General features: G+C 49.2%; 1 protein-coding gene across 5 annotated transcripts in view; it reads right to left on the bottom strand.

Moving 5' to 3' along the window:
• The window catches only part of PPP1R16B (protein phosphatase 1 regulatory subunit 16B), a 60771-nt gene that overhangs the window by 13289 nt on the left and 30592 nt on the right, over positions 1-16890 (bottom strand). For all 5 annotated transcript variants that reach the window (XM_040079850.2, XM_040079849.2, XM_040079847.2 and 2 more), the window contains exon 3: positions 870-940. In XM_040079850.2, the coding sequence (XP_039935784.1) occupies positions 870-940 (71 nt within the window). The remainder of the gene's footprint in view (positions 1-869; positions 941-16890) is intronic.

The following is a 16890-nucleotide window of genomic DNA, read 5'->3' on the forward strand; positions in this document are numbered from 1 at the left end:
CAGCACAGGGGCTCCAGGGAAGGCCACAGAGCCACACACCACTTTGGCAAGGCTGTATTTCACTGGGGATCAGCTACTGCCGTGTCATACGGACTGTGGAAGTCCCTGAGCCTACAATGATCAATCAAGCATCTCGTGCATCATTGATTTAAATCAGTTGCAAACCTCATGGATTGCCGAGGTCTCTAAAGCTGAGTTAATCTGCTGTAGGAGTTTAGAGCCCACTCCTATAAAAATTAAGGGGTGGGGAAAATGCTGTTCACATGTGAAGTCTAGCCCTGACTCCTGAGCTCTTATTATCACTGAATACATCTGGGGTACAGCAAGAAAAGGATTCGATCTGTTTGCTCCCCAAGAAACCAGATCGCCAGCACAACATGATGAAGTTTCACTGCTTTAACTGAGGAAAAAAAAATGAAACCTAAGGGGTGTCCCTATGTTACCCTGTTTTTTTCTGAGCCTTTTGATTTTCTTAAATGGAGTCAGATCTTTTAGTTATTGTACAATATTAAGAGCAGTTTTCTACCTTTTCCCACAGATGTAACATAAACAAATCCTTTGTTTTTCATTCCCTGTCCTTTGTTTGCATATTTCTAACCTGAAAACAATTGTAACTGACAATTCGTCTGGCCACTGAGGCTGAGGGGTGGAAACCCCAAAAAGCCAATCTTCTGCTAGACCCACAAATGTATAAAAAGTAAGAAATAAACAAAGGGCTCTCTTCTCTCGGCTCTCTCAGCTGGGAGCTGAAATCGGAAGGACCTCTGCCTTGCGAAAATCTCTTGTCTGCGTGTGACAGCTTTGTGTGTCTCGGTGACATCCCTGTTTAAGCTGGACAGCGGGGAGCCGCAGGGGTGTGAGCTCCTCACCTGATGCAGCGCAGTTAATCCATCCTCGTTGCACAGGTCGGGGCTGATGTTGCTCTTCAGCAAGTAGCACACTGCAAGGCAAGGACAGGAGAGTCAGAGCAGCCACCCTGCTCGTCCCATGCTCTCAGCCAGCGCCCGACAGCTCCAGGCCAGGCGATTCAGCATCAGCGTGGGCAGAGCTGCGGGAGCCGCAAGCCCAGCAGTGAGAGCACAGCCTTCCTGGCTTTATCCAGCAGAGAGCACCAGCACGCTATTTTCCCCCCAGCTTCCTTCCAAAGGAGACTCTTAATACAGTTAACATTTTCATTCGGTTGTGCTGGAACAGTCTCCATTTTTGCCGTGTGCTTTGCGATACCCGAGTGCAACCTCTGCACTTTGCGGTCCAGGAGAGCCCAAAGGAGATTTTGGGGCCTCAAGTTACAATCATGAGAGAGATCCCTCCCACCGTGAGAGGGATGAGGCTTTGCCTGAAGAAGTAATCCACCCATGATGAGAAACTAAATACATTCAGGGCCCTGCCCTATCTAAATACACCAGGGTTTCTTTGGACACTTCACTTGAGCTGCTGGGTGTTTGGAGAAAGCTTCCCAGAGGGTTTAGTTTTAATCTCTGCTTTGGGGGGAAAGGGTAATATTTATTCCATTAAAATGCAAATTTCTGAAACACAGTCATTAGGCTCTAGTTGAAAGACTTGCACAGAGCAATTGCAACAAGGTTGGCAGAGGGCGTAAATTAATAGCAACACCAGAAACTCTTCAAATTCAACGCTGCTGACAGATCTTGATGATCCAGGCCCATTTTCTGTTGTTTTCTTGCTCCTTCCCTGTTTTTTCTCCAGAGATTTCACTACCTAACGCTTTTGCTACCTCAAATGTCACTGACAGCACAAGCCAGAGGTTCATAATCATCTCCCCAGGGCCAGAGCAGATATTCACGTCACATCTTGTTTGACGGCAGGCATGCAAGCGCTGAGTGAAACCAGAGCTGCACAAGGAATGCCGAGGGAGCTGAAAGGGCATTAACCATCCTCAGAGCTGGCAATCAAAACCACTGCAAGGCTGCTCACTCCAAAGCATCCTGCAGCCTCTGATCCCTGTCCTGCTGTCAGAGGGAGCTCTTTCCCCAGCGCATCCGCGGGGAAAACCATCTGCAGGGCTGCCCCTGGGGACAGAGCACTTCTGGCACGCAAAACAGAGCATGGGAAACACACCCACCATGACATCAGTGATGATTTATGAGGCTTTGTTTAAACGGTCTGGAAAACGCACTTGCAAGAAAGGCAAACTGAAAGCAAAGTGAAATTTTGATTGGAAACCTCTGCTCTGACGTTATCACAAAGGAAGGCAAAACCAGACAAAAGCGAAATAAAACACATCACAGAGTTGTTTCACCCAACCCAAAATGAATGCTCGGATTTACTTTTGCTGGAAATAACTTCAAGGCATTGACACCTGCTCGATGAAACTGCTGCAAAAAAAGCAGAATACAGCAAGACAAAACTCATCCAGCACCACAGTGAATCCAAAGCCTCTGTTTTTTTTCCAGCTCAGAGGCCAGGGCAGGAAGCCCACGCCTACACTGGACTCACAGCCCCAACACTTGCATGCTTAACAGTAATAAGAGCACTGAACCTCAGCCAGTATATCCAATTTAATGACTCTGCTTCTACTGTTTCTGGCCAGCTCCGAGCTCTTGCTCTCCTAATCCAAGCTGAGTGATAGACAGTCATTCACCAGCGAGTCTGCTTGTCTCTTATTTATGTTGGATGCTCTGCCATTAGGGTTTTAATTCAATCTCAGTCAGTTAAGTGTCATTGTGTACTAATGACACGCAGCTCCATAATCATGTTTTGCCTGATTATGGAGATTTGGACAAGTAGATGCTGGCAAATTAACCTTGTAAGTGCTGTCTCTCCATGGGAAGAAGCAGCAGCATAAATCCCAGCTTGTTACAGAGTTTTGTGTCAAAGGCGCTGTGATCATGGCTTGACAGAGCTTGTAAGAGGCCCCGAAGGGTTAAGATTCAGAGAAGTTTTAATCTTAGCCTAAAGAAGCTTTGAATTCTTCACTAACCCCTGCAGCAGCCCTCGTGTTCCCAGTGCACCTCCCCGTGGCTCCCTTCTGCCCTCAGGACAAGCTCACCTTATTTCCCAGTATCTCCCAATACACTGAAGGCTGACAGCCACAAGACACCAGAAGAGGGCTCAGAAAAGTCAGACAATGAAGCTAGGTGTGGATGTGGTGCCACTGAGCCCTGGCAAACAAGGCACCAAGAAGAGATTAGACTGCATTCTGTCCAGTCCTAAACTGGAGACTGCACTTCAGGGCTCGGCAGGGGAGCAAGGGTCAGGCAGCAATGAGCCCTCACTCCTGCCCAGCAGCCCAGGATCACAGCAGAACACAGCCCAGGATCACAGAACACAGCCCCATTGCTGCCCAGCAGTCCAGGATCAGAGAACACAGCCCTATTCCTGCCCAGCAGCCCAGGATCACAGAACACAACCCCATTGCTGCCCAGCAGCCCAGGATCACAGCAGAACACAGCCCCATTCCTGCTCACCAGCTCAGGATCACAGAACACAGCCCCATTGCTGCCCAGCAGCTCAGGATCACAGAACACAGCCCCATTGCTGCCCAGCAGCCCAGGATCACAGAACACAGCCCCATTGCTGCCCAGCAGCCCAGAATCACAGAACACAGCTCCATTCCTGCCCAGCAGCTCAGGATCACAGAACACAGCCCCACTGCTGCTCACCAGCTCAGGATCACAGAACACAGCCCCATTCCTGCTCACCAGCCCAGGATCACAGAACACAGCCCCATTCCTGCCCAGCAGCTCAGGATCACAGAACACAGCCCCATTCCTGCCCAGCAGCTCAGGATCACAGAACACAGCCCCATTCCTGCCCACCAGCTCAGGATCACAGAACACAGCCCCATTGCTGCTCACCAGCCCAGGATCACAGAACACAGCCCCATTGCTGCTCACCAGCCCAGGATCACAGAACACAGCCCCATTCCTGCCCAGCAGCCCCAGTTCACAGCAGAACACAGCCCCATTCCTGCTCACCAGCTCAGGATCACAGAACACAGCCCCATTCCTGCCCAGCAGCCCAGGATCACAGAACACAGCCCCATTGCTGCCCAGCAGCCCCAGTTCACAGCAGAACACAGCCCCATTCTTGCTCACCAGCCCAGGATCACAGAACACAGCCCCATTCCTGCCCAGCAGCCCCAGTTCACAGCAGAACACAGCCCCATTCTTGCTCACCAGCCCAGGATCACAGAACACAGCCCATTGCTGCTCACCAGCTCAGGATCACAGAACACAGCCCCATTGCTGTTCACCAGCTCAGGATCACAGAACACAGCCCCATTGCTGCCCAGCAGCCCAGGATCACAGAACACAGCCCCATTGCTGCCCAGCAGCCCAGGATCACAGAACACAGCCCCATTGCTGCTCACCAGCCCAGGATCACAGAACACAGCCCCATTCCTGCCCAGCAGCTGGGCATGTGGTGGCAAAGAGCAGCCTCATCCCCCCCTCTCCCTGTGAGCTGCAGAGGCCCATGGAAGGAGGACATGGACATCTTCTCCGTGCCCACTACTCAGGAACAGCCCTTCCCAAACAGCCAGGAAGAACAAGTCCTCCCTTCTGATAAAGGAGAAAATGTGCATTTGTGGGTTATCCAGTGCCCTAAGAATAGGAAAGGGGGGGCACACCTGTGATGCTTAGCAGTGCTGGAAGCTGGACCCTCACCTGAGGCGGTGCCACCGCCCTGCTCTGCTGCTTCACACACAACATAAGTTACAGGGACCTGAGCGTGCAAAATGCTTCTCTCTTCAAGCCCTGCTGGCGTCACACAGTTCTCTGCAGAGCCCAACACCTTCTCCCCTACCTCCAGGCATGACTGATGCCATACAGGTAGGAAGCAAACCCTTCAGCTCCCAAGGACACGGATTAATCACCCAGCACCAGCTGATCTCCTTCTGTCGGCTCAAGCCTCAGCCTCCGCCGGCGGAAGGACAATCCCCCCATATGCTCGTGGAACAGCACAGAAAGGAGCCCTCTGCAAGCCCCTGAGCCCGACAGAGGGGCTCCCTGGGGTCACATCAGCGTGCTCAGCAGCATCAGGCTCCACGCTAACACCACGATTAACTTCTTAGAGAGCTCCGTGCCGAAATCGCCGAGCTCTGTCAAAGCTGCGCGCTGCACGTAGGCGGAGGCAGGTGGGGAGCAGGGGCTGGGTGCGTGGAGATTCTTCATTACGTGTCGAGCAAGAGTTGTGGGAAGCAGTTCCAAAGGCACAGCAAATGAAGGAATGAAAACGATCACAATAAGAGCCGGGTGAACAAATTGTTGTGAATAATTCATTGCAAATTATATTAACGGAGCGATCGCTCAAATGTATTTTCCATTATTCTCCCTGCTCTGCCTATAATTGAACCTCTCACACGCCAAGATGGTGTACATTAATCTTCAATTTCTATTTTATCATTCACATCTGTGCTGCATTAAATGGAAAAAGCTCCCACAACAGCTGTGAAAATACAGCCTCGGTTTTAAGACTCCCTCCTTCTGATGTCCTAGGGCAGACTTAGAAAGATTCTCTCCCCAAACAGAGAAAACCGCTTCTTAGGAGCTCCTTGTCCTCCCAGCCTCACTAATTCTCCCCAAAAACTAAAAAGCACAGGGAAGGCAAAAACAACACTGCAAAGGTCCTAAGGAAAATTCAACGTGGGGAAATCGACTCTCCCGCCTGAAGAGATGTCACAGTGCTATCATTTTTTATTGGTGTGACTTCCCACTGAGTTTACAGTAGAAGCAGCTTTTCCAGAAAATCTCCTAAACCAGATGAAGAAAAAAACCCGCCTTTGTTAGTGCAGTTTCCCCTAAGTCAATAAGCTACACCATAAAATCCTGGATACTGTTACACTCCCATCTATACCAAGCCTGCATACCTCAAGCATTAAAAACTCATAAGAGAAAAAGCCAACTGGAACTGATATGGATATCATGGAGGGATAAAAAAAAAACAACCCAAGACACCTTCCTGATAGGAGGCCCTGATTCCTCCCAAAAATATATAATGGCAAAGTGCCTCTATTGGCAAGCAGGCTTACCTGTGTGCTCCAAGTTTACATACACACACATTACTTTTTAAAAATCCAGGTGTGTCTCAATCTTTTTTTACTCAACAGTTTCTCTTTGAAATCATCCAAACCCTTCAAGTTCACCTTTTGGTGAACCAGGCACTCTCAGGGCACCTTTAAAAGGTGTGGTCTCTATAAATGGCAGTTCTGTATGTTCACACGTGATTTCACTGCATAAAATGAAGTTTCACTTGGGTTAATTAAGTGTTTTTACACACTGCTCCAAGTCCCTTTCACCCAAATGCAGCTTTATTCAGAGACCCAGTGCAGCAGAAGCAGCTCCTTCCAGCGTTATTTGTAGTGACATACACGCAGGGGTGTTGGCAAATGTCTGCAAAGACCGATCCCAGCCTGCCAGGCATGGGGCTGTGGATGGGCTCAGCTACTTCAAAGCTGCATGTTTACTGCTGTGGATTTGCAGGGATATTTATTACACAGGAGAAACAATGCCAGGAAAACAGCACTGAGGCTGTGAGCGCTCTGCCAGCTTCCTAGCCCAGCAGACAATGATACTCGCATTTTACAGCATATCTAAACTCTGAGCAATAACAGGATGAACTCACTCACCCTTATCCTCCACCCCCTGCAATGTACAGCTGATAGCCCATGCTGGTCCATTGATAAACTCTACAGCACCCTAAAGCTTTGGGAAAGACAGAAAAACCCCACAGAAAGCGAAATGCCGCACGCAGACAGCTTCAAACACATAGTACACCTAAAAATAAATATGGCCCAGTTTGCCTGCTGAGCCAGCGACTGACATCCCATCCTGACTGATCACTGAGCTTTCTCAGGAAGGTCCAAAGCCTGTTAAACACCTCCCACCCGCTTCAGTGCCAGGCACACACGTTGCTTCTGATATACCCACAAAATCTGGGAAGTCTGGAGAGAGGCCAGCAGAGCCCCATCTGCTCCGTGCCACGTTCACAGGGCAGGGACACTGCACGCAGCCACACTCACTCCAGGTGCTGCTGCTCTCAAGGAAAAGCTATTTCTGACTTTGATGCTTCTTCCTTAAGAGGGCACAGCCCTCCTCACGCCTGAGGAGCGTGTTTTTCACAGCAGGCTGTTCCTGCAGGGTTGGGGGCCTGGCTTAGACAAGTTTTATTCTGACAGCAAGTCACCAAGTCGTACATTGATTTAATGCATAGAGTCCAGTTCTTTCTCCCCCTGGTTGTGCGTATTTCAATCTGTTTTTCCTCTCTGCTTTGACCCTTATCCATCACTGCAGTGCCACAGCAACAAGGGCAATGCTACAAAGGGACCTACCTCCTACAGCTGCCTCTGAGATGGAGGCCTGGCCCCCACACCCTTCTGCATCCCACATTTTTCTTGTTCTGTGCAGGACTTCAAGCTCTGGTAACCCACTTAGTGCTAGTAATGATAAAGCATCTTTCTTTAATGGCTGCCATCCACCTGGATTACTGGGATAAGGAAATGTGCAAGTTACCCATCTGCAGCCACAGCGCTTGAACAACGTAGCAGAAACAAAGCCAAATTTATTTCAATTGGGAAAAGAGAAATTAGGGGCTGCTGCCATCTGACACACCCTTCTAAGGATGTGGTGTCATGTTCAAAAGTATCCTGATCCTCTTCTCACGCCAGTGAAATTGGTCCACACTGGAAATGTTAAATACATAAAGCAAAATTAAAGTCAGAGATTACTTCCCTGGTTTCCCATTTGTCATCTGGTATTGGAAGAACAAATAAATCATTTTGGGATGGTTTTTAAACAGATGATGGGATTTGAATGGGATGAGTGTTTTATATAACCTTTGGGCTCAGCTGCCTTCAGCAGGATTGCTGTGGGCAGGGAGCCAGGAAAGCAGATTCCCCAATATCACTGTGACAGGAACACCTGGGCTGCCACAGAGCCTCTTCTCTCTTCACAAGGCACTTGAAGAGTGCTAAAAAAATATATTAACTCGGGCTTTGGGAGGCATGCACCAAGCAACCCAAGGCCAAGTTGCATCCCAAGGATGACTCAGGAGCTTGGCACCAGCAGAGCAGTGCTGGTTTTTGGGGTGTGAGGGTTCACAAAGGGCATGGTCCTGCTGTGGCCTGAGCTGGGAACAACACAAAGCAAGGGATGATGGACAGCCACGTTCTCCAGCAGCTGCTCCAGGGGCACCTGCATCCCCCATCTCCTGAGTTCACAGCTGAAATTTTGGGTTTGGTGGGCCCAAGCAGGTGAGCAGCACATCTCATTTTTGTTTGAGTTTCAGGCAGAGTGAGGCAAAGGGCACCTACAGAATCAGTAACTCAACCAGGGCCTCCTGTTCTCTTACTCCTCTGGCTCTTCCAGCCTTCTTCCCACAAAAAGCACTTCTTGGAAGTCATGACAGCACATGCAAATCCATTCAGACAACATAAAATCAACACATGTGCCTTTTATCTGAGCAGCACAAGGATCTCCCTGGTATACGTGTTCAGAAACAACTTTTGATGTGTTGGACCAAAGTCCATCCACTGAGACATCCACTGAGGAGCACTCAGCACCTGTCTGTATTAAACTTATCGGAAATTAAATCTTTCAGGGTACCAAAAATGAAATGCATCATAAAAATTAATTTGCTTTAATAGAAATGACAGCCTGAGAAGTGTTTAGATAAAAAGGAGCAATGGTGTCAGGAGGGAAACTTCTGCAGCTGAGCCTGTGAAGAGCTTCCCCAGCTACATTAACACAATATATAAAACAACAGGTGATCAGAGCAGCAGAATTGCAAAGGCCCCCTCCAGCCTCCACACAGAGCCAGACTGTCAGGATTTGCAAGAGGATCCTCTGATGTGCTCTGTGTAGCAGGAAATAGTTCCTACTGCCATTTGAAAGAGCTCTTAGGTTCCAGAGCCAACAGCCTCTGCCCCAGCTCGTGTTTCAGGCATCCCCTGGCCTCAGCTAAGCAGCTGTGCAGTGACCTGAACCACAGGAATGTTTTGAAGAGTTTCAATTATAAAACAGGAAACTTTCTACTTAGAGTAACGGAAGAGAGGTCGTGGTGGAGGGTGGGGAAATCCAGATCTGCTTTTTCAAGCTGCCCTGGGTTCATACTGAGCGATTCCCTGCAGTGACAGCCCGCTGACCACAGCCCAGGAGCTCGTGGCAGACGGGGCTCTCCTCCTCTGCCCCACTTCAGAGACTCTTGCTCTGTGTCCTGCTTCTCCAACCACACCCTGGTCTGTTCTCTCCATCTGCTCTGGCTCTTCCAGTACCTTCTCCACTGTGACCTCAATCAAATCTGCTTACTGGTTTGTTGGGTTTTTTTTTCCTCCCCACCTCCAAATTTGTCTCTTTTTTTTAGTTTAGGATGGGCACACTGGGGCTGGAGATCTTTCAGAGCTACAGATGCAGCTCAGGCCCTTCGTGCTGCTCCCGTGCATGGCTGCACTGCTGCCCAGGGTGCCACGGGGCCGTGGTGTGTGCCAGGAGCAGCCCAGCCCCGGGTGCCAGTGCCACAGCTGCCAGCCCCGTGTGTCTCACACCATTACCCACCTGGGACACGCCAGCAGTTAAAGAGTAATCTGCTAAAACCTCACCCTCTGCTCCGGGGCACGGTTTCTAACTGGAAATGCCGTGCAGTGTGGGGAAGGGAGATGTCTATAAAAGCAGAACATCACCCTCACCCCCCCTTTTTTTAATATCAGATAAAGGCAGAATATGGTTTCATTTTAAAACACAAACGTTACAGAAAAAAAAACTTTCATGCAAGTTTAGCAGCAACCTGAACTTTACCAGAGAAGCACTGGCAATCCTTAGCAACCCTTTTGCTTTTGCAACCTGTAATTATTCAGCAGGAAATTTTACACATTTCAGAGATTTGAATTTCAACAGCACCTTTCATCCAGAGATCTCCCAAAGTGCAAAGTTAGTGGAGTGAGCTCCAGGCTATCTCCTGGGATTTTACAATCAGTTTTTGCCTCATTTCACAGCTGTGACATCTCAGCCCAAGTTAGACCAAGGCTCTGGAGGCTCGGGGACTGTTCTTTGCCAAGGTCACAGTGACAGTCCATGGCACAGCTGTGACACTGCCCTTGAGCCCAGCTCTGCCCTCTAAGCACAAGAGAACTCCACTCTCCCCCATCCTTTCTGCTGCTCAGCCAACAGCAATTGGACAAAGCAGCTGAAGCCCCAGTGCTAACAGCATTTTTTTATCCCTACTCTCTCATGCCCAAGTCCCAGAAGTTTGCAATTTTTAAGGGCTGATCAAATCTCACTATTCCCCCAGACTTTCCAACCGCTGCTCTTTCAACATTCATTTCAGCACCTGCCACACAGACAAACCACACAGCCCACAATTTATTCTTCGTATTAACGAAGCAGTGCGTTCAAATTTGCTCTCCAGGTCAAACACCTCCAATCCCAAAGCAACCCCCAAAGTCCCCTGGTTACCAAAAACGTCTTGTCAGAGATATCAACTTTAGCTGTGAACATCATCACCAGAGGTGCTCAGCACTGCGTGGGAGCCAGCTGACACATGTGAGAGTGGAATCAAAAGCTAGCACCTGAGCTTGGCGGAAATGCAGGTTTTTCCACAGCTACAGTGGTGCTTACAATAAATGAGACAGAGGCTGTAAAAAGGCCTTCAAATTTGATCAAAACAAGCAGGCACACAGTCCTACAACCTGGCTTGGTCTAGAAGCTGAGTGCTGTGCACACAGATCACCTTGGTCTGATAATCACCTCATCGGTTCCATCACACAAAGTTGAAAACTCTCTCAGACAACTTCTGCCACAAGCTCCACATGATTTCTGCTTGCCACCACTTCAAGAAGTGGAAGATGTGCAGGATGATGCAATACAGCTCTGTGACTGCTGGGAGGCCCACGGGAGGCAGCCCCAGAGCTTGACAGGTCACTTAGACCTTCGAAAGGCAAAAAAAGCCCACCTGGCTGCCTTCACCCATCCCTGCCCTGTGCACAGACACCAAAGTGCAGCCTCGTGTGAACTCAGGACAGCTTTTGCTGCCAGCTCTCCTCTGCTGAGTTTCCAGCACTTTGATGCAGAAAGGAAAGAACTGAGCACAGGGTTGGCAGCACTTTCCTTTTTCACCTCACTTTCAAAAGCTATCTCCATCAGCTTCAATCTTTCATCTGCACAATACAGCCTGAACTCAGCAAACCCCTTCAGATTAGTGATGGGCGGAGAGAAAAAAGCTCAATTTCCTGGCAGGGCAACAGGGATGCTCGCTCCAGGAAGGAGAGGTTTGGGGTCCAACCCTAGAGCAGCTCAGACTGGAGCTCTGAGCTCAGGACTCTGCCAGCCTTTGGGGCAGTGGGAGAACCTTTTACTTAGCACAAAGAAGAGAAGAACTGAAAGTCTCCAGAAAAGGCTTTGCCTTAGTGCTTCAGGCCAGGTCACTGAGGTGACACCCACTTCAGTCTCTATGCATACACTGATTCACTTATTTTTAATCCACTGCTTTGTGTTTACACACTGACCTCATTATAATGATATGTATTATGTGTTATATGGATATATTATTGTAATACATATTAACAAAATACATAATTCAAACCACCAAATTAAAAACTACATCATTCCTGCAGCTCTTCCATAGGTTTAAAGCACCCCACTTATGAGAGCAGTATCTCTGAACATTGAAGCCACAGCCCCTTGATGCCGGGAACAAGGAGAGACAGGCAACAGCAGGGAGCAGAAAGAGCACAATAACATATCCCACTTAGAATCACAGAATTGCTAAGGTTGGAAAAGACTTCTAAGAGCATCAAGTCCAACCATCTGTTGACTTCTCTCCCTTCACCCCTGCGAGAGGACTCTTCCTGGGATGAAAGACCGAGTCTCCAGGTCAGAATTGCAAGAGAAACGCCTCCCCCAGCCTCTGCAGCAAGAGGCAGCTCAGAGGAGTTCTAGTTTTCCTTTCTGCACCAGTGGAGAACAGCTTCAGTTTGCCAAAGCATATCACATTTCCCAATAAAATGGCAATTTGCAAAATAATTAACAGCCATTAAAATTCCCCATTAAGTTTTGCCACTAGCAACAGCAGGACCATTCTCCTCCCAGCAGCAGTGAAAACTCTGCTTATTTCTGTAGTAAACCCAGTGTTGTTAATGAGCCATTTTATCCCATCCTGTTTGTTTCTGAAAGCTCCCTCACCAGCAGATCCCTCTTACCGGGGAGTTTTTCATTACATATTTAACACCCCGAGGGCCTGAGTGCCATGGACCACCTTTGAGCTGTCACAGTGCAGGAATGGTCACATGCATCTCCCGGGCTTGCACAGCAGACTGCCCTGTGCTCGCTGCTCCCTTACACCCAGGAGTAAAGGGAGAGAGCCTCCCTGCTCCCTTACACCCAGGAGTAAAGGGAGAGAGCCTCCCTGCTCCCTTACACCCAGGAGTAAAGGGAGAGAGCCTCCCTGCTCCCTTACACCCAGGAGTAAAGGGAGAGAGCCTCCCTGCTCCCTTACACCCAGGAGTAAAGGGAGAGAGCCTCCTTGCTCTCACCTGCCATGCTGCTCCAGGAGAACAGACTACAGGAGCAAGTTAAAATAACCCCAATTTCGAACATGAAGACAAGAGGGAAGCCAGGCTTCAGCTTTGCAGCATCCCCCATCAATCCCACAGTCTAATGTTTTGATTTGAACATTTAGAGGAACAACAAAATGCTTTAATAGCTCAACCCACCTTGATAAGTTCATTAAAGTAATTAATGCTAAAGCGCCTGCTTACACCGCTGTGCTGACAGCACTAATTACAGGCTGCAGAGATGGATCCAGTGACAGCAAAGGGGACCAGGAGCTGGCTGGGAATGCAGGAAACGGGCAGATGTGCAGCCCTGTGCCATCCCTGGGGCTGGACCCAGCACTCCCCTGGTCCCTCCTGCTCCTAACCCCAAAATCCAGCATCTCCAGCACAGAGCGTAACGGAGCAACTCCATCAGCTTCTGCTGTTCTTCTGCAGACCAACACCCAGCCGAAGGGACCTGGAGCATCCTCCTGAGCACCTTTTTGAGAGCAAGCCCTTCACTAACAGGAGCAGGACTAGCCAGCCAAGGTTACAGACCCTCACCAGGAGAGCAATCCATGCGTTCTGGTTCCTGGAGACACCATGGACCATTCGTCTCCTGTGAGATGAAGAGGGAGGGTTGTACTCTCCCTCACTGAGGCAGGGGTATAACCTTCCTCACACAAGAATTCCTGTCCTGAAGGCACAGACAGAGACCCTCCATGTGCTCAGAGTGACGTGTGCCAAGAGCACCTGTGTCTCTTTTGGGAGATGCAGGAGATCTGATCCTCATTGCTCGATCTGTGATCAAGCACAAGATCCCTCCCCAGCTGCTTTTGGGTCACCTTTGCCTGGGAAAAACACAGGCTTAAAGAAAATTATTATTTTTCCAGTCAGTTGTTTGTAAAAAATGCTTTTGATATGCTTCCCACATTTCACAGGCTGAGGCAATCCCACTCCAACCCTCCATCAGCACCCAGTTTCTTTCTGTCCACCTGATCACAAAGCAGCATTCCCAGGGAAAGGAGCCCACCCCACCAGGAGCACCCAACGAGGTCTGGATCTCACAGGAGCAGCTGCAACCAGTACAGTTGTATAATGGAAACCTGACCTACAAACCCTGAACCAAATTCTAGCAGTTCCCCTTTGAGAAGCGAGCACGTGAGGGCTGCACACATCTCCTGCCCTGGCTGCTGCCACCTCCCACAGCTGTAATCCCAGCTTGGCTCCACATCCCAACAGGACTGCAGCCTCTCCTCCACCCAGCAGAGCTGGGAGAAAGGGGACCACAGCAAAAAGTGAGTTTGAATGGGCCCTGGCTGCACAAATTGCATCATCTGTGCCACCTACAACCCAGGGATGGACGTGTTTTGGTGGCCAAGCTCTCCACACAGCACCACCCACTTCTAGGTTGAAGGACACACAAAGGACCACGGAAACAGGGCACCAGAACACACATCCCTCAGGGAGCAAACAGCCTGCTCTGGGGACAGAACAGCTGTGTGGGCTCCAAGGGTGACAACCAGGTGACACACAGTTCTAGGGACAGACAGCTTTAACCTCTCTGCTGCTGCAGCCTTGCTCTCCAGTGCACCCCCAGCTCCTCAGGAGGGCTCCTTCTCTGCACAGAGCCAACAAACCAGATTGGTTTGAGGTGTTCTGTGCCTGCGATGCACAGCAGCATCAAAGACGTTAGGAGGAAGAATATATTGCACCAGAGAGTCCAACAAATAACACACCCATAAAAGCAGAGATGAAAGCTCAGCACACGCAGGCAAATCACAGCAGCTGGGAGCTGCAGAGTCACCCTGGGAAGGGGACAAGAGGCAAGGCAAAGCCATCCCCTCCTCCACCCCAAATTTGGACAGACCTGAGTCCCAGAGCAGCTCGGCAAGAGGCACAAACCTTCCCTCGGGTTTCTATTCCGCAGTAAAATTCCAAAAAGCATTAAAAGGAGGTTCTTCAGAGGACTGAGAAGGGAACAGGAGCTCTCACAAGCAGGTCCTTACACTGTCAGCAGTTCTGAGATGCTCTGCAACCATCTGATTCCTCTTTCCCTATTTAAACCAAGGAGTTCCTTCAGAGAGTGGACTAGATGTGAATAACCAGGTTTCCCAGCTCCTTGGCTGGAAATCCCTTCTTTTCCTGCAGTTTTGCTTGAAATAAGGAGAAGTGTGCTGTTGATGAAGCACATTCCCAGCAGTGATGGACAGCCCAGCCCTGCCTGGCCACACTCCTGGGCAGCTCCCCGGTGTCCGTGCCACTCAGGGTACAGTACCTCCCCTCACAGATGACACTGTCCTCTCACAAGAAACACAGCTGGAGAAAAGCTGCCCTGCTGGACTAATCCCACGAGAAAAACCAGCCCAGCCTGCAGCGGGGAAGGGGCTACCTGCGCCAGCTGGGAAGGTGCTGGAAGCCTGGAGGATGAGAATTTCAGGCTTTCTGTGCTGACAGGCACTGAGCCTCAAGCAAGCGCCACATTTGACCTGAGGCTGTGGAACAGGCTTCCAAACTTGAGTGACAGCACTGGGGTTGTGGGTGTGTGGTTTGAATAGAATGTCCCGGGGTGTAAAACTTGGGATTTAAGGTTTTAGTATACAGTAATATATGTAAAGCAAGATGGAGGATTTAGGGCATAGGCTATGTTCTTCTTTCACTTTCTTCTTCATGGGTTTGGGTGGTGTTCTGTAATTGGGTGAAAAGGTCTGCATTGTGTACCATGGAGGGTTAGTTATTGGGTTAAAAGTAAAAATAATATAGGTGTCATCTTGTTATTGGGTAATTAGCACTTAAAAGACCATGGAGAGAGTCAGAGACAGAGCCATTTTCTACCTTGTTGGCTGGAACTCCCAACTTGTTAGACTGTGCTATAGATAAAAATTAATAAACAGTAACTGAGTCTGAAAACTGCATCTCCTGTGCTTTAATCCCAGCTCTAACAGAAGAAAAGATAAAAAACCAACAGGAAGATGCTCCTTGACCCCCACCTGCCTTTCCCAGTGGACATTTTGAGCGTGTTACAGACACCAGGAGCACAGAGAGAGAGGTTTTAGCCATCACATGTAAGCACAGTGGATAATAACTCACTAAACACCTGATTTACCTAACGACTGCAGCAGCAGCCTGGCACAACGTGGGTGATTCCAGAGGCAGCTGGGGCTCTGCTGCTGCTCCCAGCCACAGGAAGAGCAGCCAAGCCCCACAGCAAGGCTGCAACACGGAGATTTCCCCCAGCTGCTCTTATCTTGTCTCACAGTATTGAAAACTGGGGCCTATTGAGAGCAAACAAACAAGCCACGGCATTCACTGAACTCTGCTGTAAATCACGTGCAGGGACAGGCTCTTCGTGCAGAAGTGACAAGGAAGATGTGTCTGCAATGCTTTGATGGCACATCAGCATGGAAAATGGTTTTATGTCCCGAAAAGCAGGTGATTAAAATTCCAAGATGTCACAGATTTTAATCCTGAGCTAATTTTTCCCTCTCTCCTATGCTCTGTCATACATCAACCGCTGTCAAGAGAGCAGAACTCTCAAAAATCAGATGTCCTGAAGCAAGAGTACAAGAAAATTATGTTTTCTACAGCAAATCAGTTCAACAGAGGCTCAGTAAAACATGATTGATAATTAGTGTTTTCTTTTTGGCAGCTAGTAGCAATTGTCTTCTCCTTAAGCCTGGTGCATTTACCAATTTAAAACTAATCTGTCCAAAAACGAAACAAAACATCTGCCAGAAAAATTCCCAGTGAATATTGGTTAAGATTTACAAAGTTCTACAGCAGTGTCACCTGCTGCTGCACCAGACAACTCAACAGTAATTAGGGTAGAGCTGAGACAGCCTCGTGGAAAGAGCCATCAGGCAAATGGAAAATGGACGGGAATAGCTAAATCAGTTTAGATTTCCTTAACAGAGGTAGATCAAAAGAAAACTAACCCGATTAGGAGGGAGAGAGACACTGATCCAGATCCATGGAGCAAAGCAGAACAGCTACAAAGTGATATTTATGCCTGTTTTCCTTTCCAGGGCTGCATGCAGAAGGCACCAGCATGTACCAGCAGATCTGGCCCAGATTGATGGGCTAAGGGTAGTCCCTTTTAAACAAGGACAGCCTCTCTCCTCCAGTTTACTTTCCCAGTTAAGCAACTGTCCAAAAAAAAAAATAAAAAAATAAATAGGCCACCAAAAAAAGCCTCCCAAATTCAATTAAATAGAGTAGGTGATAGTCAGTGCCTGCTGGCAGTGCCACCCTCCCCGCTCAGGGCACCTTGTCCTGCTTGCAGCAGGGCACGGATGCATTGCCAGAGCCTGGCTTTTGGCACAGCCCCTTTCAGACCGCCCCAGATCCGCTGCCAGCGCTGCCTGTGGGTCTCTGAGCATCCTGCCCTGAGCCCAGTGTGGCTCCCT

The sequence above is a fragment of the Hirundo rustica genome, chromosome 16 (assembly GCF_015227805.2).
Source record: "Hirundo rustica isolate bHirRus1 chromosome 16, bHirRus1.pri.v3, whole genome shotgun sequence".
Lineage (NCBI taxonomy): Eukaryota > Metazoa > Chordata > Aves > Passeriformes > Hirundinidae > Hirundo > Hirundo rustica.